This window comes from Dermacentor albipictus, chromosome 1 (genome assembly GCF_038994185.2).
Source record: "Dermacentor albipictus isolate Rhodes 1998 colony chromosome 1, USDA_Dalb.pri_finalv2, whole genome shotgun sequence".
In the NCBI taxonomy this organism is placed as follows: domain Eukaryota; kingdom Metazoa; phylum Arthropoda; class Arachnida; order Ixodida; family Ixodidae; genus Dermacentor; species Dermacentor albipictus.
Genome location: NC_091821.1, coordinates 423,099,297 through 423,126,159, shown reverse-complemented (window position 1 = coordinate 423,126,159; position 26,863 = coordinate 423,099,297). Strand labels below are relative to the sequence as shown.

At 42.5% G+C, this 26,863-nt stretch overlaps 1 protein-coding gene across 3 annotated transcripts in view; it reads left to right on the top strand.

The window, feature by feature from the left end:
- Positions 1–26,863, top strand: part of LOC135896956 (DNA (cytosine-5)-methyltransferase PliMCI-like) — a 186,984-nt gene that overhangs the window by 5,233 nt on the left and 154,888 nt on the right. For all 3 annotated transcript variants that reach the window (XM_065425518.2, XM_065425527.2, XM_065425510.2), the window contains exons 3-6: positions 1,559–1,687; positions 4,049–4,174; positions 18,991–19,083; positions 19,915–20,196. In XM_065425518.2, the coding sequence (XP_065281590.2) occupies positions 1,559–1,687; positions 4,049–4,174; positions 18,991–19,083; positions 19,915–20,196 (630 nt within the window). The remainder of the gene's footprint in view (positions 1–1,558; positions 1,688–4,048; positions 4,175–18,990; positions 19,084–19,914; positions 20,197–26,863) is intronic.

Below are 26,863 nucleotides of genomic sequence, written 5' to 3'. Positions count from 1 at the left end.
TTGCATCATAATTATTACAGCTTTGCCATCTGACTCTCATCATGCCGTCATCATCATGCCAGCGGCGCCACATAGTCGTCATGTGATCATCATAATGCGGTTGCTTTATCATTGTCATAACTTCAATAGTCGTCATTCCATCTTTGTCATATAGCCTTCATCGTTCCATCAATGTCAGTCTTTGTTTATAATTGTATTGTAATCGTACTGTCATCATTCAATCGTGATTGTGCTGTCCTTGTCATTCCATCACCGTCAAACAGTCCCTACCACGCCTCCATTGTCAGACTGTCGTCGTCATGCTGTCAATCATGCCATCGTTGTCAGTCAACCTTAATCCAACTCTCATCATGCCATTGTTATCATGCAGGTTTTGTGATAAATTCATCGTCATACCATTGTCATCATGTCGTTGCTATACTATTGTTGTCTCGTCGTCATTGTAACTTCGACATCCAACTCATACCGTTGTTGTCACAGCAGTGTTGTCACAGCAGTGTTGTCACACTGTCATGTCACCATCGTCATCACTTCAATATTGTCATCCCATTGTCGTAATACCATCGTCATCCCATTGTCGTAAGCCTTCGTCGACCCAGCGATGTCATTTCTTAGTTGTCATTCTATCATAATCATTCTGTCATCAGTCAATCGGGATTATGCCGCTGTTGTCATGTTATTGTTGTCATTGTGTTTAGCAGCGAGAGGCGAGCTAGCTGGTAGTCGATATTGGAATGCATTATGTAACCGCACAAATGACAACAAACGAAGAAGTCCTGTGTGTTTCATTCTTCGTCCGTTGTTGTTTGTGGGGTTACACAATGCGTCATTGTGTTGTCGTCACATGGATGCTATCGTACATCCATCATCATACTTTTGTTGTCGTGTCCTCTCGGTCGTGCCATCGTCATTGTTTTCTGCTTCTTCAGCCAGTTGTCGTTAAATCGTCATCATGCCATTGTCGTTATACACCTTTGTAGTTTGATAGATATCATTCCTCCTTCATCATTCCATCATCACTGCGTCGGCGTCATACAGTCGGCATGCCTTCGTGTTTCTGACCGACCTAGGCAAGCGAGTGCCATAGCAAAGCGGGATCATATCGGAGTATGTTGCATATAGCCAAAGCAACAAAAGTCTCAGAATTACCACTACACATGTTATATAAAGGTGACTTCAGAAATACGGTCTGTCGCTACATTGATTGATTGCTCTCGGCATTACTGTCGACATTCATCATAAGATGAGTATTGCTGTAATTTTTTTGAAACTCCCATTGTTTGTCTGAAAATTCCAGTTGACCGTTGTTGTGTAAGTGATCATTACAAAAAAAAATTTATAAATAAAAGTGTGGATTTACCTTTGGCTGCGGGTGGCTAGACAGCCTAAGCCCAGCTGTTAAGAGTATGTTTTAAATTGATAAGCATAACATTGTTGCTGCAATATTTTTCATTCGGCTGTTTGCTATCTCCATAATGTTGCTGGATGATCTGTGCAGTTTCCCGGAAACAAGGTTTTATTCTTGTGGCATTTTATTGTTTTTTTGTTTTTTATGCAGGAGGCCAATAGTCCTTGTCGAAAAGCTGCCTGTTGCTGTTACACATGGACTGCAACAGAGTGGGGAAAGCCCAAGTGGGCAGTCTGGAAGAAAAGTCCTTAAAAGAAAGGTGTCACCAGGTCCTTCAAGGTACCTACGTGCTCATGGATATGTTTTCAATATGCCAGAGGCAATATTTATACATGACATCTAGAGAAATCCTGCCATGGTTCGTCTCATAGTGGGTGGCCCACAGCTCTGGTTGACTGCCTAGCACTTTGAGGAGAGACCCTTCGTTAGAACGGCCAATTCGGTCAAATTCTCCTATTCTTTTCTTTCTTTTCCTGTTATCCCCAGATGTTCCTTTATCACATAGACAAATATTAAAAAGGCATGAGAAGTAGAAGTTAAAAAAAGTTTAATGAAACAGCAAGAGCTTGATGTAGGTGAGTTGGCATAACATACTTCAAGAAAAAACTGCTAGAAAGACAAGGACTGGGATGCTTGTCCATAGTACATGTTCTTCTTTTAGTCCTAGTCTTCTTAGCGCTGTTTTTTTCTTTATGAAAGTTTTACTTTCTAGTCTGCTCTCAACAAAAATTTTTTTAGATCTGACTTTGAGAGGTACCATCAAACCTTGGATTGTGCAGCTACTAGCCACTGTGGCATGCCTTTTTGCTGAGGCAGTGATGCCATCTTTGAACCATTGTAAAGATGAAAGATAGGATCTTTAGATAGCTACAGTGCCGTATTTCACTAGGCAAAAATAGAAGCAAGAGAAAAGACAAAAAACTAGAGTCGTGATTCGCTACTGCTGCCATGTCCACGCAGGATACGCTTGTGTTGGCTTGCAGGTTTGAATTGCTGGCAAGCATTTCGTACATTTTGACTGTGGTGAGCTGCACATTTCTTTATCCCGGCAATGTTTGCTGATCACGGTACGGTGTGTCGCTAGCTTGCACTTCTTTAGATTATGTCGAAAATGCAGAATTGTTGGATATATCTTTTAATATAGCTGAGTGGTTATATAAAGAAAATTAAGGGGGAAAGAAGCTTTTGTGTGTGTATCTATTCTTGACCTGCATTCCCTCTTGAATGGTAACAAGATGCTCACCCCTCAGAATATTCTAGGGAGAGCCCTGAATCATGCCAATGGTCATCTTGTTTACAACTGTGCAACAAAAACAGCAAAAATTTCACAATTGAAGGAAAGGAGTGTTTTCATTAAAGTGTAGGCTCTCTATAGAGTCGTTTTACTTCAAACGTCCCAAACATGATAGGGAGAGATTGTTTGATAGAGAAAATTAAAGCCTGCTGACTGCACCGTAACTGTCTAGTGCGTGATTCATCAGCAGTGTGGGGAAGGAGGAGGGACACAAAGATGACAAAAATAGGAAGGAAGACTGCGCCCGGAGCTCATAGCTCTGCTGGCATAAGATGCTCTGCAAACACTAGACGGGCTTAGTAGAAATGCGGAAAGCAACAAGTCCCACTGGGCTCTCGGACATCGCACTCTACCACTTCTGATTTCATTCTAAAATAGTGCCGATAATCGCTGTGCCACAATGTCTCTTTGTGAGCTTCTTTAAAATCTTTTTCTCCTACTGCAGAAGTACAATAACCTTGCAGAGTACCTGTAAATTTTCCTAATTGGTAGAAAAGGCATCGTGCATTTGTATTCAAGCTCATTAGAGCCCACTAGTTTGTCTTAAAAGCTCCTCACCAGGTCTGGCCATCTTGAGCAGACTAGTGCAGTGCATACAATGCGTGCTCACGATCGCTTCTGCTAAGTATTACCTCGTTACACGCCGTACAAGGCGCTTAAATTTCTAATGAAACGCCATTAGCCCTTCGCGCGGGTGCCGCACTCCCAGCTGGAGAGTCTACGTATATTGTGCAAGAGCACCTATTTACATGGCAGTGCTGTGACGTCACCATTAGTGGCACGTGACTTCGAGAATTATTCTCACTCTTGGTGTCATGACCTCTTCTTTGTCCGTGTTTCTTTGCACTACAATGGCTTCAATACAACATCAGTTATTTATTTAATCTGTTGCATCAGCAGACGAATTAATGTTTAGAGAAATAACAAAATGTGCAAATCGAACGCCTACATTTTTCTTTTCTTTTTTTATTCTTACTGTAGCAAGAGAGATGTACTTCCGTTTCGTCTGCTTGTTCCCACGTTGTGCAGACCAAAACTATCTCATCTTCTACTGTGTTCTGGCGCCGCAATCAAGCTGGTTATGCAATCAAGTTATGGAAGTCTAATATTTCTTTTCTGGAAAACATTCAGCCAGTCACAGATAAATACTGTCAAAATACATTATATCATAGGAAGCTCTCATTGAAATTTCAGTATGGAATCATTTACAGTTTTGCATCATTTCTTACTTGCCAAGCCTCTGGTCATGCTGATGCTGGCATTTTTCATACTCTATAACTGCACAATTTCATTTCTGGTTAGGGATTTTTCCATCATCAACTTGCTGTTTTACAATGATCTTTTAGGCGACCCTGCCCTGACACACCGAGCAAACGTGCCTGTTTCAGCAATCAAGGCTCTCGGAAATACCCACACATGAGGTTGTGGACAGGGCCTAAGAGCAATGGAAGACAGAAATCGGCTAAGGAAAAGTGAGTTACAACCATTTTCAAAGCACACTGAGACTTGTTTGTTTTAAAGCGAAGCTTTCTTTATCTCTTCTCTGGGTTTGGCATTCGTTGTCTTTTTCTTGCCGGATACATTTGTGGATATATAGTTGAACCCACTTCTAACAATACCAGATGTAACAATTTGTCATTTATAATGACTACATTTCACAGCATTTACGATTTTCTGACCCTGTATAATGGAACTGCATCTAGGTATAATGAAAATTTTCAAAATTGCTGTACTGTTACAACGAGCACTTAAAGCTCGTTTGCGGTAAATGAAGGGCACATGCAAAGATCTGAAGCATGGGAGTGCAACCAAACTGGGCACACAACAGCATGCTGGGGTAATCATGCTTTCAAGGCATGTCTCTAGTGTGCGTCAGGTCAAGTTAGTACAGCATACAGCGTATGGTGGCCGTGGGTTCAGATTTCGAGTGTGTAAGAGTTGGGTTCGGGCATGTCAATAGTGGTAGCTGGCTCATGCCATCATCTGATTCATCCACGCGAAGGACATTGTTGAAGGGAGGAACATGTTCTCATCAAGAATGAGGAGTACTGGGTTTATCTGCAATATCTACATGAACAGTGGAGAATGTTATGGCTCATCAGTCTAACATGACTGAATTGAAGCACGCTGAGGAGCCAAAAAAGTTCGCCCTCCCTAGATCCCTATGCCAGGAAAAACTGCCGCCCCATCTTCATCCATTCGGAGCGTCTGAAGTTGTCGAAAGACCCGCGTTCAAGGTGAGAGTTTGCACAACCACTCCTGCACCTTTGCTCACTGAACACACAGTAAGGAGGGGAGCTTCGTAGACAGGTATTGACACGCTTGACTCAAGCTGGCATGTCTTGGTTCCTGGGATGACCTAGCAGTTAGCTGGAGTGTCTGTCAAACGACCACGGCGGTTATTGGAGTCCGGGAGGAAACACCCTAGAACACCCTTTTCCAGGAGTTCCTTGCTCCCATTGGTCCATGAAGACGACCATAACCAACAGACAGTGCTCAATCCGCCAAATGTCTCGCCTTGCTGGCACCGCTGGTTTGTCCGAAGGGGTCAAATTGTTAGCTTCACGAAGCAATTCATCACAGTGGGGCAGGAGAGGCTAGAAGATCACTATCCTCGCTGGCTGATTGTGACAAGGGCTGCAATTTTCCATCCGCAGCTTGGTGGCCTTGGTGGCACCGCATGCAATCTTAAATAAATGCTACGATGGTGGTACTTGTTGTTGTGCAGTTTTTCATGTGGCACTACGTGCATTACACTATGTATGCTGCTGTTTGGTAGATCTGGATCAATGGCAGCTCAAGCATTGCCATTGATATTAACCTGAGTTGGTGTGAACGTCAAGAATGTGTCGCGACACGCTGCTGTCAGGTAAAGTTGCAAAGAGTTGGTGTTGCAGTTTGTTGACATTTCGTTTATGTTGTTGCTGATAATGGTTCACGATAGCGTTCTACCTTTCGAACTGAGGCTACATAGAAAACGTAACTTTGCAATGTGTGACACACGTGTGGCCGATGCTATAGCCACAACGGCAAGACCTTTGCCAAATGCCGGCATGCCACAGTAGCTTATGCTTTCAGCCAACTACCTATGCGCATATCGTGCCCTGCTGATAAAATATATTGCAAGCTTTCGAAGGAAAAATGGTCGCAGATGCACTCATAGTTTCAAAATGGCAGGTGATCATACCGGCTGGGTGCCGTTTTGAAAGAGTTATAACACTGCATTTTCATTCTTTAGATGGTGTTTTTAACGAAAATTTGCAACTATATGCAGGACGCTACTGAGAACAAAAATGGAGGTACTGAAAATCAGATTTTCAGTCCAAAGTGGTGTCGAATTGTAACTGACAGAACCAACTTCAGTGTTAATTTTTTTGTGTTTTGAAGGGTGACTTCACATATGATGAACTACTGATACAACCGCTCTGCACAAAAATATCGAGTATGTTATGAGTGGGTTCGACTGTACGTAGACAGCTTAGCCACTGGCTATATGCTGGCTGCTGCCTTGCTGAGTAGACAACATGTGCCGCTGGGTATGTACCCAGACAGACTTTGGTAGTGGGTATGTGCAGCCGGGTATATGTGCCACCTATATGTGCCCATTCTTGGCCTGTTCCCCTACAAGGGATGTTTAACTCTGCCACAAGAGGTATGAAGCCTTTAATGGTATTAGATGCACATCATACTATTTCTCTATACATTAACCTCTTAACAACATTCTTTCCTCAACAAGCTTCATATTGTATCAGCTGCAGGTGACAAGGCTGTGCTTGTGCCATCCGTGACTCCTACTAGCTCACGGACTAAAACAAGCTTTACATTATTTACCTAGATTCCAACATTGCCTTGGATCTGCGTATTGTATATCACGAAAGCTTCGCTTCAGATGCGGTCCAGCATATGTGTTTGATGTGCATAAGTAATATGGTCTTCATGTTCTTAATAGTCTGTATGAGGAGTCATCTGATAGATAAAGCACTGTTTAAGCTGCAGTAAACAATATTGGAGACCTCGGGCCTTTACTGTTTTGTTCTTTGAGCTATATGTGACAAGGGTGCGAGAACTTCCAAGTACTAGATGATCTGTTCTGCTCAGTTGTGATTATGTTGTTTCTGACAAGGTTTCTGTTAATTCGACATTGATCAATTTGACCTTCTTTAAAGCCATTCGAGTGTCAAATCTTTTTTCTAAGTAATACCTGTTGTCAGTTATTTTCGTCTATACTTCAGAAAGTCCAAGATAGCTTGTGGTGCACTAAATATGCTAAAATTGTACATGATCATTATTTCAGTCTTAGAACCAGCCATGTGGCAAGATAATAGCTTCACACTGTATGTGAAGCATATGGCATATTGCTTGAAGTTTTTTTCTTTTTTTAAAGTGAATCCTCCTGTATTTTGCACATCTTGGGTGTTGCTGATGTCTTGCCTACACGCACAGATAATAAAAAAAATTTCACATGCAACGGTGGGATCGAACACTGGTCTTCCAGCATAACAGCTAGGTGCTTGAACTATTAGCCCACAATTGCATACCTATTTAGTATGTTTCTTGTGGCAACCGATTAGCTCTTTGAGATGTTTGGCTTGTGTGTCACATTGTGTAGCATGTATGCATGACAGCACATGTGGTTGCGGTAGAATTGTTTCACTAGAGCTTTGCTTCACCTAGGTTCTAACATCTTCCATTTTTTTTGTTTTAATAATGTGTCTGCAGAAAAGACGTTAAGATAGTGAAGTAGATTTCTGTACCAAAGGCTGTAGGTGTGCTAGCTGGTTTCTGTGCTTGACAGGCCCGCAAGATAGTGTGATGTGTGCTGCGTATGATTTGCATGTGTGACTTATGTTCCTCTTTATCTCTCTTCCTCTCCCTTTACATCCTCATTTCCCCTTCTCCATTCAGGGTAGCAAACCGGACTGCTTTGTGGTTAACCTCCCTGCTTTCCCCCTTTCTCTTTGAGTGCATCACTCTCACCAGCACCCGCTGTGGTTGCTTAGTGGCTGTGGCGTTGGGCTGCTAAACATAAGGGTTGCGGGATCAAATACAGGCCACGGCAGCCGCATTTCGATGGGGGCGAAATGCGAGAACACCTGTGTACTTAGATCAAGGTGCACATTAAAGAACTCCAGGTGGTCCAAATAATCAAATCATGATTTTGGCATGTAAAACCCCCTAATTTAATTTTATATTTAACTAGCACCAGCACTTCTTTTTCTGTTATAGCCACAGGGTACGATAGACAGGAACATTGACTCTGCTTGTCTGGAAGGGACATATCCTGAAGCACCGTTTGCGGGTTCACAGCGCATGTGGAAAAAAAAAAAATAGGGGGGGGGGGAGCACGGGCCACCCGCATGGCCGTGCTCAGCCATGCTAGCCATGCTTGGCCATGTTCCCAAGCCTGCTTGCACAATCGTTTTTTCGTCTCATCGGTGCATGCCCTGATGTCAGAAGCGTGCGTATAAGTCTTGCATTCTTGTGGAGAGGCATTAGCAGACAAAACATGTAATTTCATTTTAATTCATTTACTCATAATATAACTTACAGGCCCCATGCAGGCCCTTCATTAAGGGAGGTTACATGAAGTTATGCCACATAATAGAACGAAGAACACACAGAAAATAAACCAAATACAAAGACTGTTACCTAACTTAACCTAGAATATTGTGGAGGAGGAATGCAACGACAGTCCATGCAGTCAAGCTTTGTCAGAAGACAGTGAAAACTAGATTTTAATGTGAGGGTGCCTTTTATTACTGTTTATGTGAGCGTCATCCAAGTAGACAGATGCTTTGCTTGCTTCTTTTCTCACGACGCTTTTCGTGTCGCCCAGTCTTCTCCATACATTGTGCTTGGCCCTATGAAGGCAGAAATCTGGATACAGAAATCTCTTCTGCAAAAGGGGACTTTGACTTGTGCTCGTAGAGTTTCTGCTGTTTTCATTTCGTGCTGTGTCGTTGCAAGAAATATTCTAACCAATCTCTTTGCTGAACAGAAATCTGTAGCCACCAGGCTGTAATTCGTGGAAATCATCTTCTTGAAAGCAAGGCTGAGAATTCCCATTACACCACATGCCTGGATAAAGGAAATCCCCACCTGCAGTGTGTGCAGTTGTAGACAATTGTTGTCCTTTCGCCTTTCTGCATCGGCGTCCTGTGGTTGTTTCTGGCATTCAGCATCAGTGAGTTACGCCTGGCTTCCCTAAAAAAAAATCTTAGGAACGACTTTCTCTGATTTTAGGGACTTCCTTTTCATCTAGCTGGACATTCCCTTTACATTTGCCGCAGTACTTATTAAAAATCAGGTGCTTCTCGAAATGTCTCTCACATAGTTTCTCTTTTGCTCTAAATGGTCGCTTACTTCCAGGAATTTTCTGTTGCCATTGTTGCAGCAGCTTTAGATCAAATGGTGCTGCGAGAAGAGAAAACTTCTTCCATCCATTGCCATACCTAGATTTAAAGCCAGGTAAAAACACTTCATCGATTGCTTTTCTGTTGTTCTGCCTCTTTACGAAGAATACCAACGCCTTGTTCTGCCAGGCATCATTAAACATACTGCATGCATAGTAAGCGAGGCATCAAACATGAAAAGTACATAGCACGTAACCTTGACATCCGCACAGACATTCGAACGAGAAATACACGTACTTCTGTTGTGTTTCCATTCAGTTTAATTTTTTTGTCTGCTTGCCCTAGAGACATGCACAGATGTTTGCATACATGCAGAAAAAATGGGCACGTGTTCATTTGTGCTTTTTTTTTCATTTGAGCACATATAGTTTTGTTTCATTTCTGTCAAATCGAGACGCCAAGGGCTCAAGTTTCCAGCAGACGACACATTCTATGTGCGCCACCCAGCCAACTCTGCACCGCTGGTCTTTGCCACTATAGTGTGTGCCCATATGGATGCAAGCTGTTGAATGATTTCCACACGCCTCAGCAGTCGGCGCTATACAAGGGGATTAGTTGGCCGAGCTTGGAGGGAGAGAAGGAAGCAGAGCAAAGGGAGAGCAGTGAGGTGAACTAGATGCCTGGCATCTGCTTTACACGGTTTTTCCCAAGCGAATGCATTGAGGGGTGGCGGAGTCAGTGCTCCTGTCTATCTTACTCCGTGGTTATAGCATAATTTTCACGCCCCTTAACAAATCGACATGAAAGGGCCTATGACATTTCGCTCCCTGGTGCTTATGCTATACCAGGGAACTGATTTTTTGACTGTATCTCTTTGATAAAGAAGGACACTATTTGTGCTGGCAATATATCAGTGTAAAGCTCTGCATAAGGCACTAACGTTGAGTGCCAAAATTACGCCAGTCAAGCTCTATGTAGCTGTTCACAGGCACTTTCCACATCATGTCAGTAGCGCTCGTATATACAGAGCACGATTTTGTCTACTTCTTGTTTACTTTTATTAAATGCATAAAAATTATCCACATCCTGGAAAGTCAATTGAAACTGATACCACATGGCTGGGGTTCAGCACACTTATTTCTTGTTTTCCCAAAACTATGCATACTTTTCTTTATTTCCATTTCCACCTGAAAAATCTTTTTTTTTTCCTACGATTATATTTTTCTGGGTGAAATTAGTGCACCACATTTTCAATGTGGTTCACTAATATTGTTGAAGCTGAAATATACTGCATGACTGTGCATCACACTGTTCAACACTGTAGTTGCATCCAATGCACAGATGAATAGTTCTCGAGAAGCATTCAATAGGAAGTGCACAATGCCACATCGCAATGCAACTGTACAGAACTCGTTTTTTATTTTCATTTGTTGCATACGGCAGACTCCAGGTGTAAGTGGGGAAGTCATCAGAATAAAAAAAGTTGGAGTTTCACCTGAAAGGCGATCAGTTGCAATAATTAGCAGACAGTCATACAAAGTAAGGATAGTACTTTTATTGGCCATGTCAAGTTGAAAACATTCGCTTGCTAACTAAATTAACGAGCATGGTGTATGCTTGCACAGCAAACATGAAATCGCCACACTCGGTGACCACGAACACTTGCTGCCAACACGCTGGCATGAGGAAACGCAGCAGCAGCAGCGAGTAAAGTGATCTTTGTGCTGTCTATCACTTCAATGCAAAGTGAGCGCCGAGAACACTCAGCACACACAAAACTACAAGCCGTCGACGCACCTAGACTCTGCCCCCAACACAGATTGCTCTCAAGATACGGCTGCGTGGCCACATGCAGCTGCCACATACGCAGTTGCAGCCGGAGTAGAACACTTTCCCCCCTTCCCCTCCCCCTCCCCCCGGTGCCCTGCAATATTGGGCACCTCGTGCGTGACAGAAGATGGCGTGCTTCCTCTCTGCTTTCCTCCCTTTCATGTGGGCAAGATTGAGCTGCGATTTTCGGCTTCCCTCGCATGCTTTCACTTGCACATACAATATAGGGCATGTGGTGACAGTGTTATCGCCCTTAGACTTTATACGGAACATCACAGCGATGCCAGAAATGCGCCTGGAGTGTCCATATAATAGCTATAGCAATAAAAAGCACATTAACAGAAAGTGATCAGTAACCTGTAAGAAGTGAAACTGAACCACATTGACATGCTATAATGCATAGTCTAAGTGATTCCAACCCTTTGTGGTGCATAGCATAGAAGAGTGCGATTTGAATGTCAGTTTTGCGTAAATACGGAACTATATGCTGATGGAGATGTTGCGTATGAAGAGTTGAGGGGTAGTTTTTTGTTAATGAATTGCACGAGAAATTCAAGGTGCAGTGCAATTTCTTTAAGTGTATGAAAGTGCACCCTTTTTCTCGGATAATAGTGAGGCATAAACTATTTTTCACATTAATGATCATTGCCTATTCTTTGCCAAAGTGAAAAATCTTAGACTTTTATTGGGGTCATGCTGGTCACTAGAACAAGTTATCTGATGGAACAAGGACCAATCATTGGTAAACAACCTTACTTGAACAAATGTTTTGATTATATTAACATTATCATTAACATATATTAAAAAGAGTGAAGAGCTATATGGTTCTATATGGAACACAAGATGTGACCATAAAGTGTTCGGAATTAGCCCAGTTATGTTGCAATCTAAATAGTAATAGTTCAGAAATTCTTATTTTTCTAAGCTTCAGTGTTAACTTATCATGAGGAACCTTTTCAATAGCTTTGATAAAGAATAGGCTTCTTTAAAGCACTGTCAAGCATTAAGAGAATGCCTTTGATGTTTGAGAAAAAATGTTTACTTTTATTTGTAATTTCATGTGGATATACCAAGCTCCAATTAATAGTACAGAAAATAATGATGAGATGCATACAACTCAGCATTACCATTAGTGAACTCGCCCAGTTCATCTGCTACAGTGGCTGCAGTGTCAAGATAGCAAGGACCTTGGCTGGGGCTCCTCGTGAAAGTGCACGACTTCTTGTGTACTTTCACTCCCTCCCGATTTTCACTTCCCATGAATTTCATTTGCAGTACTAGGCAAAATGGACCCAAATAAGAAAAAAAAGGGGGGGGATGATTGCTCAGGCTGCAAGCTCCAGCGTGATTATGACCTTGCTAGGCTCCTTTCATCGAAGCGTATGTATATGCTTGCAGCTGTGTGTCGATTGATGTCTTAGCTCTCTGGTAGATTCACTTTCACCGACTCTTTTCTGTTAAATTTAACTTAAGAAAAAAAAATTTGGCATTGCGTTCTATTTCTTTTTTTTTTCTTTTCTCTCTCTCCAAACCGACAATGCTGGACCGTACATATGGTTTTTGGGAACTCTTGAGGTCCAACTATACATCTTTACAATGCAACGTGGAAAGTTGGGCTAGTTGGTGAGTGATCATAGTACCTTGCTGGTGAAGCAGCGCACAGACACGGACACAGTGTGTCCGTGTCTGTGCTATTCCTGTTTGTCTTCACTGTGTCCGTGTCTGTGCGCTGCTTCACCAGCAAGGTACTATGATCTTTACAATACGCGTGATCATTCTGGATCTAGATTAGTAAGAAAAGCTATGTAGCTAGATTAAGAAAGCTGTGTAGCCTTTAGCAAATAAATGGTTATCAATCATAAATAAGAGTATTTTCAAAGGTTAGCTTTTCAGCTTTAAAAAAAATTTTAGACATTGATATGAAGGCATTATGAGCAATAACGAATGCGATTGAGCTAGGAACTTTTGAGTGTCCTTCGTTCACTTTGGTGTCACTGCCCTGCCATACTTCTTAACGAAGGTTTTGTCTCTGGTAATGGGCATTATATTAGCACTACTCGTACAAACACATACCGTATTTACTCTAATCTGACGCGCACTTTTTTCCAGACAAAACAGGTCCAAAATTTGTGTGTGCGTTAGAATCGAGTAAGACCCTAAATCTACGTTATCGTAGCGCCATTGTCATATTAATATGGCCACCTTGTATGCACTTTGAGCCTAGCTGCCATAGCTTCCTCCATGTGCTGCAGCACGTGTACTTTTGCAATGCTTCGTTTGGCTTAGGTTAGTGCACCGACCGTCTTCCAATTTCCTGCATTTCCTCTGTCAGTGCGGAAGTGTAGACTGCAAAGACATGGAGAGTTCATCATGATGACGCAATTAAAGAGAAACCGATCGCGTGTGCGGAGATGGATGGAAATCTGGCCACATCATGGGCATTCGGAGTTCCCAAAACTTGCGTGCGAGACTGGCGCAAACAGAAGAGACGTTCTACGCTGGCAGCTGCTATGTACGGCGTGGCTGCGCTGCTCCTATCTTGAAAGCAGTGTGCGACAAAGACAAGAGTCTACGCATCTAGGTGCACCACACTGTGTTCTCATCACTTAGTTCACATCGAAGCGGGAGGCCACACAAAAGTCAATTCCCTCACTCCTGCTGCCGCACTTCCTTGCTCCAGCATTTTGATAGAGTTTCCGCTGTCATTGAGTGAGACATGTTATGTTTGCTTGAGTGCGCATGACACCATGCTTGTTAATTTAGCTAGTAAGCGAATGTTTAAAAGTTTATACGGCCAACAAAACTACTATCCTTACTTTTCATAGAGCACCTTTTAGGCGAAACTGCAAGTTTTTATTTATCACAACTTTAGTGCATTGGGAGTAAAATCTGTTTTTTCCAAACTAGAGAAAGTTGTATTTCTGTATTAAAGAATGAGGTGTGCGGTACTGTAAAGGACTTTTCTTTTTTTAGGTCACGGCAAACAGGTGCGCATTACAATCGGGAGCGGTTTTTTTTTCCCCTTTCTTTGGTTGCAGAAAACGGGTGGGCCTTACAATCGAGGGCACGTTAGAATCGAGTAAACATGGTAATTGCTGTGGACTGTGCGTGGATTCATGATGATAAAAACGAGAACATTTCCATGATAGTGTGAAGAAATCTTCCCCTACTATGTGGTGGTCAGTGTGGGAATTAAGAATGTCATTTCACTGTAAATCTTGTTCAGAGCATGTGAAGCATGATGAAATATCCTTGTCCGACTGCAGTTTCATTGAAGCACAGAGCAGCAAGGCACTTTCTGTACATTTTAATTACTTGTAACTGTTTTTGTTTTAACCTAGTGACCGATAAGCTACTTATTGACTGATAAGGTAATATGTATAGCGTAACTAAGCGGGCAGGGCTTCAGTATACAGGGTGACCATTTCTAAGTTTTATGGAAATTTTAAAGATCGACTGTGGCAGATAGCATAATTCTTGTTGTATTTGGATCACTCGAAGAGGCAGACATTACTAACATGCGAAATTGAAACATATATTTGACTAATTAGCAAGAATTGCTTATTGAGTATTGAACATCTTGTTTTATGAATTGTTGCCTAATTAGCAAAAATTGCTTATTGAGTATTGAACATCTTGCTTTTTGAATTGTTGCCTGTGAGTTCGCAAGACACATCTACTTGAAATGAATTTCCAGGATTACACCAGCTCGAGACATTATTTTCCAAAGTGTGAGATGAGATACATGGGCATTTTAGTTACTTTTGTGTGTCAGTGCATAAAAGAGCATTTTGTTAAATACGTGGACCAACAGTGCATTATTACGGCAAGTTTGAAGGCCCATATCTCCAAACTGGTGTCATTCTGGAAATTTGTTGTAAATTTATGCACCTGACAATCTCACTGGCTACAATTTGTAAATTGCAATGTGTACCATGAAGTAATATATGAGAAATTTAACTAGTGAACTTTTCTTAATTAGTTGAATAAGTGTTTCAATTTTTCGTGCAAGTAACTCTCTGAACAATCCAGCTCAAGGACTAGAATTATGGTATCTGCAACAGGCTATTTCTTTAAATTGCATAAAGCTTAACAATGGTTAACAAGCTGGCGTGTTTTGCCCTAAAAACAGTTTCTCCAATCTATATCTATGTGTCTGCACTTGGTCTATGAAATACAGCAGAGAAGTTGTCTTTTGGGCTTTTTTCTGGGCAGAAGGTTAGAAGGCTGCAACTGAATTTGGGAGGTTGTCCAAACTGGTATACTTCCATTGTTTGCTTCCTGGGTGTCATCCTGGACAGCAGCCTTTTATGGCGTGAAACTGTGGACTATGCATTGGAGACATGATCCTCAAACTACACACAGCTTTAATTATCAGCTGGATAATTTACCAATAGCCACTGAGGTGCCCATCAGAGACCCAGTATGAATGTCTCAATCTTATGCATAGGAAAAGTCTCCGTTTGTCTTTAGGTGTTTCATAGGCAGCCTCAAGCAAGAAAGTCATGTCCAAGGTGAAGTCTCTACAAATATGTCTCCTGGCCTCCCAAGTGCTGTTCACCCTGCTTTTCTGGCTTGGTGAAACCTTTCCCTGCGAAGCCCTTTTCGGGAGATTCTGCATTAGGCCTCAATGCCACTTCTAACTATGCTAAGTACACTAGCCATCCCTGGTCTTAACTCTTTCCCTGTTGTGGGGAATAGGGTTGTTTTTTGTAGGTTACGCCAGGTTTCTTTTATGTTATGTAATGCGAGTATGTTATGTAATGTGAGAGTAAAATAGAAAGTCTTTGCCCCTATTTTTTATTAGCCAAAACAAGGTAGATACAGGTAATTACAAATATATGTACTATTCTATGTACATAACACTATTTTTTCCATGTAGTCCCTACACCGGTTCAGGCACTAAATTTCAGATGCCCCTGTGATAGAATTGAGCAATGTATACGGCCTCCCCAAACGATCATTGTCACGCAAGTCTTCACAGCCTTTTGCGGACTCTCAACACGACCACCTCACACTTCTCAAAGTGAGACACCTTTCCCCATACATGGGCTGCATTTCCCTGTAGATTTCGATGGGCGTCCGTCCCTTGCTCCATATAAAACGAATCGCACTTGTACACCATGGACGTGTGAACCACAACCACCACCTTCAACAACTGACAACAGGGCCGTGCCGCAGAGCTACTGGCAGATAAGACCAGGCTGGTCCAAGAACGGTCCACTGCTGAGAATGGATATGTTGACTTTGCCATATACAGCCGTAATGTGGCAAAAAAATTAAACAGGTGCAAAGGCTTTCTGATTTGCCCGCACACTTAAAGAAAAAGCAGAATGAATGCACTTTTCATGCATAAACGTTTTATTAGCTTAACTTAAGTTGTAAAAAAAAGATATAGATTGCCAGAATCAAGATTGTGGGATAAGATTTAACAAAGCTTGTAAAGACATGCTTGTATGTACTAAGAAAAAATATAACAAGAATTATGAAATTTAAGAAAATGTATTGCTGTCTAGTACACACTATTTCCAAAAAAATAAATTTTTCGTTGGACAGGTGTTCCATTACAAAAATGTAACTGCAATCGCTATAGTTGGCAGTGCCGGGCCGCGGTTGCCGATGTTCCGGGCTGGTTTATGCCGTTGTTGCTGTCAGTCAAAAGTCCAATGAAAAGGCAGCATCCTCGGACTCGCTGCTGCTCGATCCATCGATAAAATTGGTTGCAGACACTGCAGAATCGCAAGATCTGCGGTCTTGAAGCACGCATGCTGCTTTTCGAGGCAGCCATTTTTGCTTTCTACTAAGGCGATCGCGAAACTTCGGAGCACGTTTAAGAATTTCCACCTGGTGAGAAAAAGCTAACTGCTTAGAAAACAAAAATATAGTTCTCTTTCACGTCCGATGGTGCAGAGTGTCCGTGAGCAGCACGGAAGGTCTCGAAAGCAGCGTTTCAAACCATTGATAGTGGGCTAATGATGCCCACTGGACACAGTAAAGAAAGAGTTAAGAGACTGAAATGTAAGCGCGAAGCTGATCTGCCTTGGATGTTTGAGGACACCGCTTGGGACCTTACTATATTTCTAGGTTGCAGTTGAAGTGATTGAAACCTTATTCTAAAGCCCAGTGTTTGGTGCTTGAGCACTTGTATGCAAATTGTCCCCACAACATCTGTGTCAAATAGCCTTGATTTGATAGTCTGCTGCCCATTTTGACATAACTTATTCGTTATTCCAGCCTCACAAGAGAAAGTGACATGGTATATAGTAGTGCAAATAGGACAGAGAATAGGGTACTGGACATTGCAGGTGCTGTGGACAGGTAGCACATATGTTATCTCGTCTTCTGTTCTTCGTGTCCATCTTATTTGCACTACAATGACTGCCCCCAGCTTCAACCAGATTGTCCAACAAGTTGTTCTTTCAAAATGGCATGGTGCCACACATCAGCAATTTGTACACGGAAGCCAGCCCCTGTCTCTTCTTATGCAGCAAACTGTTGCACTATTTCAGGTGTATTCTCTCTGCCTGAAATAATATTGCTGCCTTGGGTCAGTTGTCCTCTGTCATCAGCATAGCACAGTACTTGGATGCTTCTATCCATAGTGATGTTTTACACTAGCATATACATAATATTTGAAGCTACAAAAAGCCTAAAGCAGGCATAGACTTTCTGGACACAGTGTACATGTCATAGTTGCAAAGGTTATATTTCTTCACATTTTATTAATGTATCATCTTCTGACACCATAAGCTGGTACATTTCTATATGAAGTCTCTTGAAGCCCTTTTTTATTTTTTAGGAATTGTGTATACAGTGGAATCTCGATGATACGAATCTCACGGGGTCACGAAAAATATTCGTATTAGCCGAAATTCGTATCATCGAAACAATTAAAACTAGCTAAATCAAAGAGTCAGAGGTGAACTCACTCAGACACAAGTACGTAAACGGGATTTATTTCTTGTAGAAAATTCTCTAATGTCCTCTGCCTCCTTTTCTTTGTCAGGTCAATTAGCAGACTTTGTTCAAATCCATAAAAACGCGTGCACGTGTCGTTGCTGATTTCGTTCGCGCACGCCTCAGAACTTAGCGCGCATGCAGCGTTTCAGCCGCCGGTGATGGGTCCTTCGCCGTCGCCCACGTCTAACACAAAGAACGCGGCCCGAAGCACAGCAGCCACTCCGTCCAATGGCACGCGGAAAATGAAGAAAAGCACAAAAGAACACAAGTGCCACCGCTTCAAACTCTTCGCGCCCAGTCGCGGCCCCCGCGCTGTCCGGCGCCGCGTCCGCGCCTCCGCACCAAAAGAGAGAGGGAGAAATCGCGTAACTGCGCGCTGTTCTCTTTCACTGCCATCGGTGGAACTCGTGCTCGCGGTCGCGTCCATCCGTGCGCTGGAATCGTGCCAACGTGGTGCCAACTGTGGTCTCTCCTCAGCGCAGCGGCGCAACCTCCTCCCCTCCTTAGCAACCGGCGCGCCGGTCAGGGGCGCAGCTGCGTATAGCAACCGTGACGTCACACAGTAGCGGTAGAACGGGCGCGCGCGCGTCGGCGGTGGCACCGCCGCTCCTTCGCCAGCCGTTTCGTTGCAGTCGAGTGAGAGGCCCGTGTTGCGCGCCATGCGGTTCGGGGAAGCGCCAGCGGACGCCGGATTCCCCCAACACCGAATGCCAGAAGAATAAGGAGCGAATGCGCATGCCACGAATGAACATATCACCAGATGCGAAAGCAAGGGAGGCAGAAAAGAAACGCCAACAGCGACTGATTAGATCGCCGGGTACCAAAGGCAGGGAAGCAGAACGAAAGCGGCAGCAGCGACAGGCGATATCGCCGAACACCAAAGCGAATGAATTGGGGCGCAGACGGCAGCAGCGTCTGGCTTTCGCCAAGCACACTTTCAAATTTCCAATGTCTTAGGCAATTTTCGTATGAACCGACGCGGGTCGAAAATTGATTCGTAACAACCATTCTCTAACACGTTGCAAAGTAATGGGGCTCGGCCGGGACCACAGAAAAATTCGTATCATCCAGAAATTCGTATCAGCCGTGATCGTATCATCGAGATTCCACTGTACTTAGTTACTGTAACTTTTCTCTTCCTTCAGCGGCACTAGCCAGTACTACTCGTGCAAGTCTCTATGGGAAGACCAAGCTGAGTCATCAGTCCAGTCTGCCATCTCGTCTGTTAAAAGTGCCAAGTAAGAAGAAAACTCAGTTTAACTAAAGAAAGGAGTTGGGCTAAGTGGCGCTGTTGCTTTTACTGCTACAGTTTCTTGCGGGAAACATTTCTTAGCAGAAAAGAAGGGGATAGGACAGAGTGCTGGTTCACTTCTAATGCTATTACCTTGTTTGTCAGTCTGCAATCTGGTCAAAAACCGTATGGTCTCCTACATTCACTTATGCTGCAGCTTCAGCTGTTCTAAAAGCAACAAAACCAGCCACGCTTACTGACTCTAGCGGGGCTATTTTTGCATCAGTTTTAATTTTTAGCACAGAACATTGGTGGACTGTTATTGTCATTGTATTTCTTCAGGGCTGCGATATGCAGGATCACTGTACTGTTTGCTCTCAACTGTAATTTCCTCTGTTTGCTTAAGGTTTTCATAATAATTGATGTATATAGCATTCTCATAACTTGAGCAGCTAGGAATAACTTTGGCCATCCATGCCTTCATTGCACATTTCGGTCTAAATAGCTGGATGTTTAAAAAAATGAACAGAATTTTCATTAGCTTCAATTATGCAGTGCTCGATTTGGAAGTTGTTATTGAAAGAAGAGAACATTCAAAGTACTTATAGTAGAGCAGCTGCACTGTTCACCTAAAAACAAAGTACTTGAGGAAAGAAATAATACAGGCACGAGTGTTGCTGCACTATTGTGCCTAGTGTTTAACTGAGTCTTATAAAGAAGCCAACAAGTCTGTCTCCCCTACATTTCTAGCTTGTTTGTGCTTCTTTCATTCCAATGACTAGCCCAGCAAAATCTCGTGAAAGCCATAGAATAATGAAGCCGTATATCTGTTTTTCAGCCTGTCTGTGCTCCTCGGTGTCCGGAGCAGAGGCATTCCGATCGTTGAACTTGAGCGTCTCCAGAATGTGACAGTGTACAAACATTGTGACATGCCCTCTCAAGACACTGTGACCGCTGATTGCCAACCGCGTGGCAATGAGGAACCAAGCTCTGAAGACTCCGAACCTGAGTCTGATCTTCCCAAGTTTTCAAAACCAAGCCGCAGAAAGAAGACCAGCAAAAGCCCCCGCAAGATAGCTGCTGTCGGGTACCAGGAGACAGAATCCTCAGACGACAACTGGTCAGTGTCTTCATTACGCCTCTGGCGTTAGTTTCTCTCCAAATTAGTGCCCATGAAACAAGGTCCTAATGTGCATTTCTGCCCACTTACTTCGTGGCTGATCCTTCGACTGCTGTTTGGAAGATATATTAAGCAGAACGGGCAAATTCAAGGTTGAAGACTTGTTGGGCCTCCCTAGATTCGTGTTATGTATGTTGCCATTGTGGTAACTGTTGGATAATGACTCCCATCAGTCATTGCACATGCTGTTGCACAGTATCTCTTGTTACTCGCCTGCCCTTTTGCCATAGGTATCACATAGTGACCAGTGTACACCCACAATAGTAAAGTGCGCTCAGTGTTACGAATAACAGTATGATGAGGGGGGGGGGGAGGGGGGCATGTAGTCAGAGTGGTTACTCAGGTAAATCTGAAGGACATGCTGTCTAACATTGTTGATGAAGGAACTCATTAGTTTATCTACCAGCATGTCATAATTTGGTGCAGTGACAGGGTCGCTTGGTAGTTCCTTCTCATAATAAAATGTTCGTTACAAGGCAAGATGTCTGCAGTTTTCAAGAAAAAAAAATATCTAAAACTGTGCAAGAGCTTTTTGTCTGAGCCACATGATTTGTTTAAAACTGATGTTCTTACTCCCTCAATAGTGGCATATTTTTCTATATGCTCACTGTTCGCTGGCACCAAAGACACCATTTGTGATCACAGTGTGTACATAATTTTTGAGTGCACATGGCACCACTTATCACTGCTTATCTAATTGTCATTGTGTTAACTGACCTTTTCATGCTCATTTGATACTTTGATTGCACAAGATTAATGTAGCTTTGCAGATGAACGAGACTTGACTGATTACCTCACTGCTGGCATCTGCTCTGTCATACTTTTAAAGAAACTTCTAAGCAGCGGGTGGGCAAGGTGCATTATTTGGTATGCCACTATGTCAAAGGTTGGGATTCTATAAAGAGCTCCTAAACCATTCTCAGCTTGAAGGCAAGTGAGCACTCTATAACCTTTGCTAACCTCCCCATGGGTTCTCTGTTCTCCTTGCCATTTACCTTTCTAGAAGACACATGGATACTACGTCAGTACCGAACATTGTATTGGCACTCTTGTTTGAAAACATGCAACTTCCACTTATCGGGGACTCCATGCTTTTTGGTTACACACTCTTTTAAGACATGCTTTGCAAGGTGAAATCAGTTGGTTATGCATGCCAAGCAAGTGAAACGACGGGGTGCAGGTTGCAGGGTCTGAAACATGTTCTGAGGACAAAGGAACGGCAACACAGTAGTGAAAATAATAAAAAGGGCATTTTCCTTTTATACATCAATCTTGCCAGCTGTTTACTATCTATAAAACGTGCTGATAGGCACCGGCGAATTAAGGAAGTCTGACTCACCGTGACAGGATATCGAGCGAATATGTTTGTTCCATGGCAGACGCTAATACCTAATCCTTCTTATGTACAGTCATGCTAACAGTGACCTGTCAGAACGATTGTGTTCGTTCATCCCGGTGCCGCACTCCCAAGCCTCTGGCAGGACAGTCCTGTGAAGTATGCCAGAGTGCGCATGAAATGCCTGCGCACTTTTGCGCCCAAGTAGCCCTGCTGTTAGCTGGCATTAGCAGCTGAAAACTTGCACCATCTTTCGTACTATTCTGAAACTACACCGACTGCCGGCAGCGCTTTGCTAAGTGGGGGAAGCTAGATTACAGGAGATGCAAGAGCCATGCGGGGAAAACAACAAAGAGGCGCAAGAGTCGCGCGCCCCCACAAACTGCATGGCAAAGGGGTGCTAGCAGTTGCACCTGATAGAATTGATGTCCTTCATAGATAGACCAATCGACCGCTTTTACCCTGGTAATGTTGCATGCATGACATCACAATGTGTGAAGAAAAAAGACTAGGAAAGAACGGAGAGATGCTTGTGATAGTTTTTTGTATTATTAGAGGTGGTTTAGGGGCTCTTTAACTGCATAAAGGTATTGCTGAATAGCTGCCTTTCTTTGTCTAAGAGAGTCAAGCACAGTTGTTTGAATAAAGCGGCTTACATAATTTAAGTAAACTATGAGAGGACTGCCGAATTCCCAGTCCACTTGGTTTGCTTTTACAGGTATCGGAGGGTGTACAGTCAACTCCTATTAATCCGACCCTTGCAAAATCGCAAGATTTGGTCTAATTATGAAAGGTCAAATGAACAAACGGCGGCAAAATGAAAAAATACATTCATTCGGTGCTACCCTTGCAAACATGTTTTTCAAGCCTTATATCTTGCCGATCGGTGTCCTGCTGAGGACATCTTTCAAAATATCCTGAAGAATCTTTCATGACCTTGATAGAAAACGTTAATTGCCATGCGGTGTCATGCTGAACGGTCAAGCAGACTCCTGAATTCAGGAGAGTGACACGACACAAAACAAGCCGGAATAAATGGCTTCATGGGCGGGAGAAGCAATGTCCATGAAAAGATAAATATAAAACAGTTTCATGCCTGGAGAAGCAGTAACGCTGCCTGCTGAATTCTTTGCGTTTTCAAGCTTTTAGTAATCACTCAATGCATGAGGGGAATCTGACGGGGGTCGGTGTCGAAGAGGTGTGCTTTTGCATTCCCATAGCAATGTATGGTTTCTCGCTTGGCCTTTGCACCGCATTTGAATTAAATGAAAAGTCTAATTAATCAAGGTCAAATTAACGGGAGTCAACTGTATCGAGTGACTCTGTAAGTTTATCATTACTTTTGTGATGGTTGCTCACTTCTATAATTTGAACAACAAAAAGCTTAGGATTGTACGTAAGCTTATGCATTGATGTGCTTTCTGCTGCTACAGAAGCCATTGGGTGTGCCACGCATTAGACGGCCATGTGCTTCAACAGTGCTTTGCTTTCAAGAACTTGTATCCGTCTCGGTGCCCCTGTGACTTTGTGGACATGTTCTAGTTGAAGCCTGTCTTCAGACATAATGTTCCTCGTCTTGGACTTCATTTTTCCCAAGAATTATCAGACAGGTGACATATGGTGGGAAGTGTTCACATTGTCTTGTTTCTTCAATCACATTGTCTCACAAGTAATTTTCTAGAAAGGTGGCAACAAAGTTTCCTTTGCTTATAACAGCTTTTTTGATAGGTCATCCTTCGTGTTTGCCCTAATTTGTTGCACTGCCTTATTTGCTGTAATTTATTGCGGTTCTTGTTAGATTCTTCCTATGTAAACGACATAAACCTCATATAATTTGAACAGTGATTATAAGTTATGTCTAACATTGAGAGTAATATTGTCACGTAACAATATTAACCCTGTCACACGAAGATGAGTCAAAACAAGCCTGGGGAAAGAAGACCCTTACTGTGGCTGCCTGATATTTCAAGTAGACACCAGGAAAAGACATAGTCATTAGTTATTCAAGTCACAAACAGCCAACTGCCAATGACATATGCTGAAGCTTTGCTGCCTGAAAAAAAAAAAAAGCGCAAATGCAGTCTTCTGTTTGGCAGTCATACTTTTATAGCATTTAGGACAGCTGCATGTGATTCTTGGGAGGTCGTTGGCCTGGGTTCATTTCAGAGTAATTTGACAGGATCCACAATTGAGCTATCTGGTAATGATGCATAGCATACAAATTGTATAAGCGAAAGGAAAACACTGTTCCCAAAATTTTAGTTAGGAGCTCAGCTGTTTGACATACTTTCTTTTTTTTTTTGCTTCAATGTTTTGCCTGGTTTGGTGTAGCTCCTCCACCATTCCGCTCAGTTCGATTATTTGTTATGTCTGGAGCTTACAGGTATGCAAATCACAGCAAATGCTTGTTCTGGTGTGAACGAAACAAATGTGACCGTGTATGCCGGAAGCAGAAAGCATGGGCACATGAGAAGGTGGCTGAAGCTGCCACTAATAAGGTTAATGTCATTTGTCTCGGGGGAAGGCTGGTCAGTGCTTATTTTTAACTTCGTGTGCAGAATGTCATTTTGACCACTCTTTATGTTATGTGTTTAATTTATAACAGTACATATGTAACTTAAGATTCTTTAAGTTTATGACAAGGAGAAGTGAGTGGACACACACAAACGCTAAGTTCAGCTAAGACTTTATGAGACCAGATGAACATATTTGTAGGCATGCAAGAATGTCATGTGTGCACTAAATCACATTGTAGAAATACTGCTCTTCACAAAGCAAGTGTAGGCGCTCGCACACACTTGTCACATAAGCTTGCTATTTCGGGCTTTTCTGAATGTGATTTAGCGTGTGCATGGCTTTTTTACTTGTCCATGAGCATGAGTTGCATGCCTGTAAATAAGTGCACCTGTTTTAAATAAAGCCTTTGTTAAAATTAGCACTTGTGTGTGTCCACTCGCTTGTCCTTGATGTCAATGCACTTATGTAGGCTGAAAGCAGGTGTCAGCAAAAATATGATCAGTATTGCCCGAGTGCCATAGCAGCACAGCCTAGTCTGCAGACTTGAGTAATTTAAACTGTGCACCTTCGCTGTTAAAGGCCAACTGCAACCAAATTTTACTTTGTCAATATTGATCCGAATTAATAGTACTGTATACTTTTGAAACAACCTCAGCAAAGCTATAGTGCTGGCTGTTCTCTAATTTCTTTATTAGCAGCCTTTAAATAGTGCTTAAGCAGACTACACTAGCGCCCTGTGGTTAGCGGATGTGACACGAATCCCAGAGCGTCGCATCAGAAATTTTCAACGCACCGCAAGCACTGCCTGACCTTGGAGGTCACATTGAGGGTTCTCAATGTTCTTGGTCATGTGTCATTTCCTGCGAGTGGCAATAGTAGCATCCTTTTTTTCCCACTTTAAGTGTCAAAATCACCTGTGCTAACTTTCCATTACTCATCTACTCATACTTCATAAATGTTAAATTTTACATTGGGGTTGCCCTGCATTATCTAATACCAGGCTCTTTGTGCACTCCAAAACGTTGTTGCAGTTGACCTTTAAGAATGCAGACTCCTAGAAGGAGCTTCATGATTTCAATTGCTTATTGGCTTTATAATAATCCTGCCAGATAAGGTAAACCGTGTAAAAATATTTTCTTCTGCAGGCAAGTTGCCTTTGCGTAGTTAAAGTTTAGCACAATGTTTGTATCATTTAGAGCACATGGTGCGGCAGAAGAGTACTGCATAAGGTGCATTATGGTTTTTTGGGGGGAGCACAAGAAAAGGGGTGCTCTCATGTTTTCCGGCTTTCATTGTCTTGCACAGTGTACGGTTTACCAGCTGCTGTTTGGTTCCTGACCATTTTGACATCAACTATACATGTTTCTGTATAGATAGGCTGTTGTAACACCCACACAGGTTTAAGACGTGAAAAACCATGTTTACACTATTGTTCATTTGTATGCTTATTCAGGTTGAATGTAGCGCGTGTTAACAAGAGCATTCCAAGGATTTGAGTCTAATAAATTTTGCGTACCAGCGATCCACTTTGTTCTCTTTATTAAATAAAGTTGGTGTAGTCTTCACATTAAAGCTGGCGTACCTGTTCAATTTCCCATGCCGAGAATGCTGAATCGGCAAACTGGTGAAGCTTTGTAGTGGTTCTATAGCTTGGAGTGGTATAACTTCACCAGCTGTGAACTGTTTACAACCAAGTAATCTGCTGAGGCTCTTGTAGGTTTCGTGGTTTCTGACAGAGCACCAGAACATCTTCTTGGTTTTCATGTCTCTTGCACGTAGAGTGGTGCAAAGACGTGGCTGTTTCTGTAAATTCTTTTGTTGATAAATGGACACAGAATGAGTTTAGTTTCTGCTATACAGACTAGAGCAGTTGATAAATATTAAAATAGTAAAATAGTAAAGTACTAAAATAGTAAATAGAATACTATACATACTAAACCTCTCTTGTACTGTACAGTGCAGTGCTTCTTCTAGACATAGGTTTGAAGCTTTTTAATAAGGCTGAAAATAATGCACTGCGAATTGATTTTTCAGTTGTTGCACACACTTGCTACTGTACAGATGCTTTTCTTGTCAAGTGCTATCAAAAACGGAAGCAGGTTCGGAAAGGCACTTATTGCGGGTCGCCCAACTTCCTTTCTTACATTGCCAAGCAGAAGCATCAATTAACTTCATATTGTATTTAATATAATGTTTGAAAGCACATCATTTTCGTTATCACTTCCCTGATAAGTCTGTGCAATCCTCTAAGGTTCGTGAACAATTGGTCAACTTTCCTATGTCATTCTTAACATTGGGCGAGAGGTGTACTGAAAGGACTGACTGGCTACATCTACTTTGTTGGTGCAACATCATTGTGAACATTGTACATCTGTTTCGTCAACTTGTCAGGTTGTGGAGCTTAATCTAAACCTCCACAACCTGACACACACACAAAAAGAAGCACGCACAAGTTTGATTGCAAACATTATTCTTCAATGTTTTCTTTAGACTCTCTCTGGCATTGTAAACAAGAGCAAAGTTAAGGCAAGGCATCGCACACCTGTGTGTGTAAACTGAAATTCATCACTGCCATCTGACAAACAAGGAGAAAGAGAATACACTGAGAGTTTGATGGGTGTTGGTGGGGCTGGAAATTATTGCAGTGTACAGTGACATAGTAGAGCAGTGAGTATACAGGCAGTGCAGCATCATCAGTGTGCCTAATTCATTATTATGTTGGAAGCAATTTTGTGGTCAGGTTGTAAAGTGCAA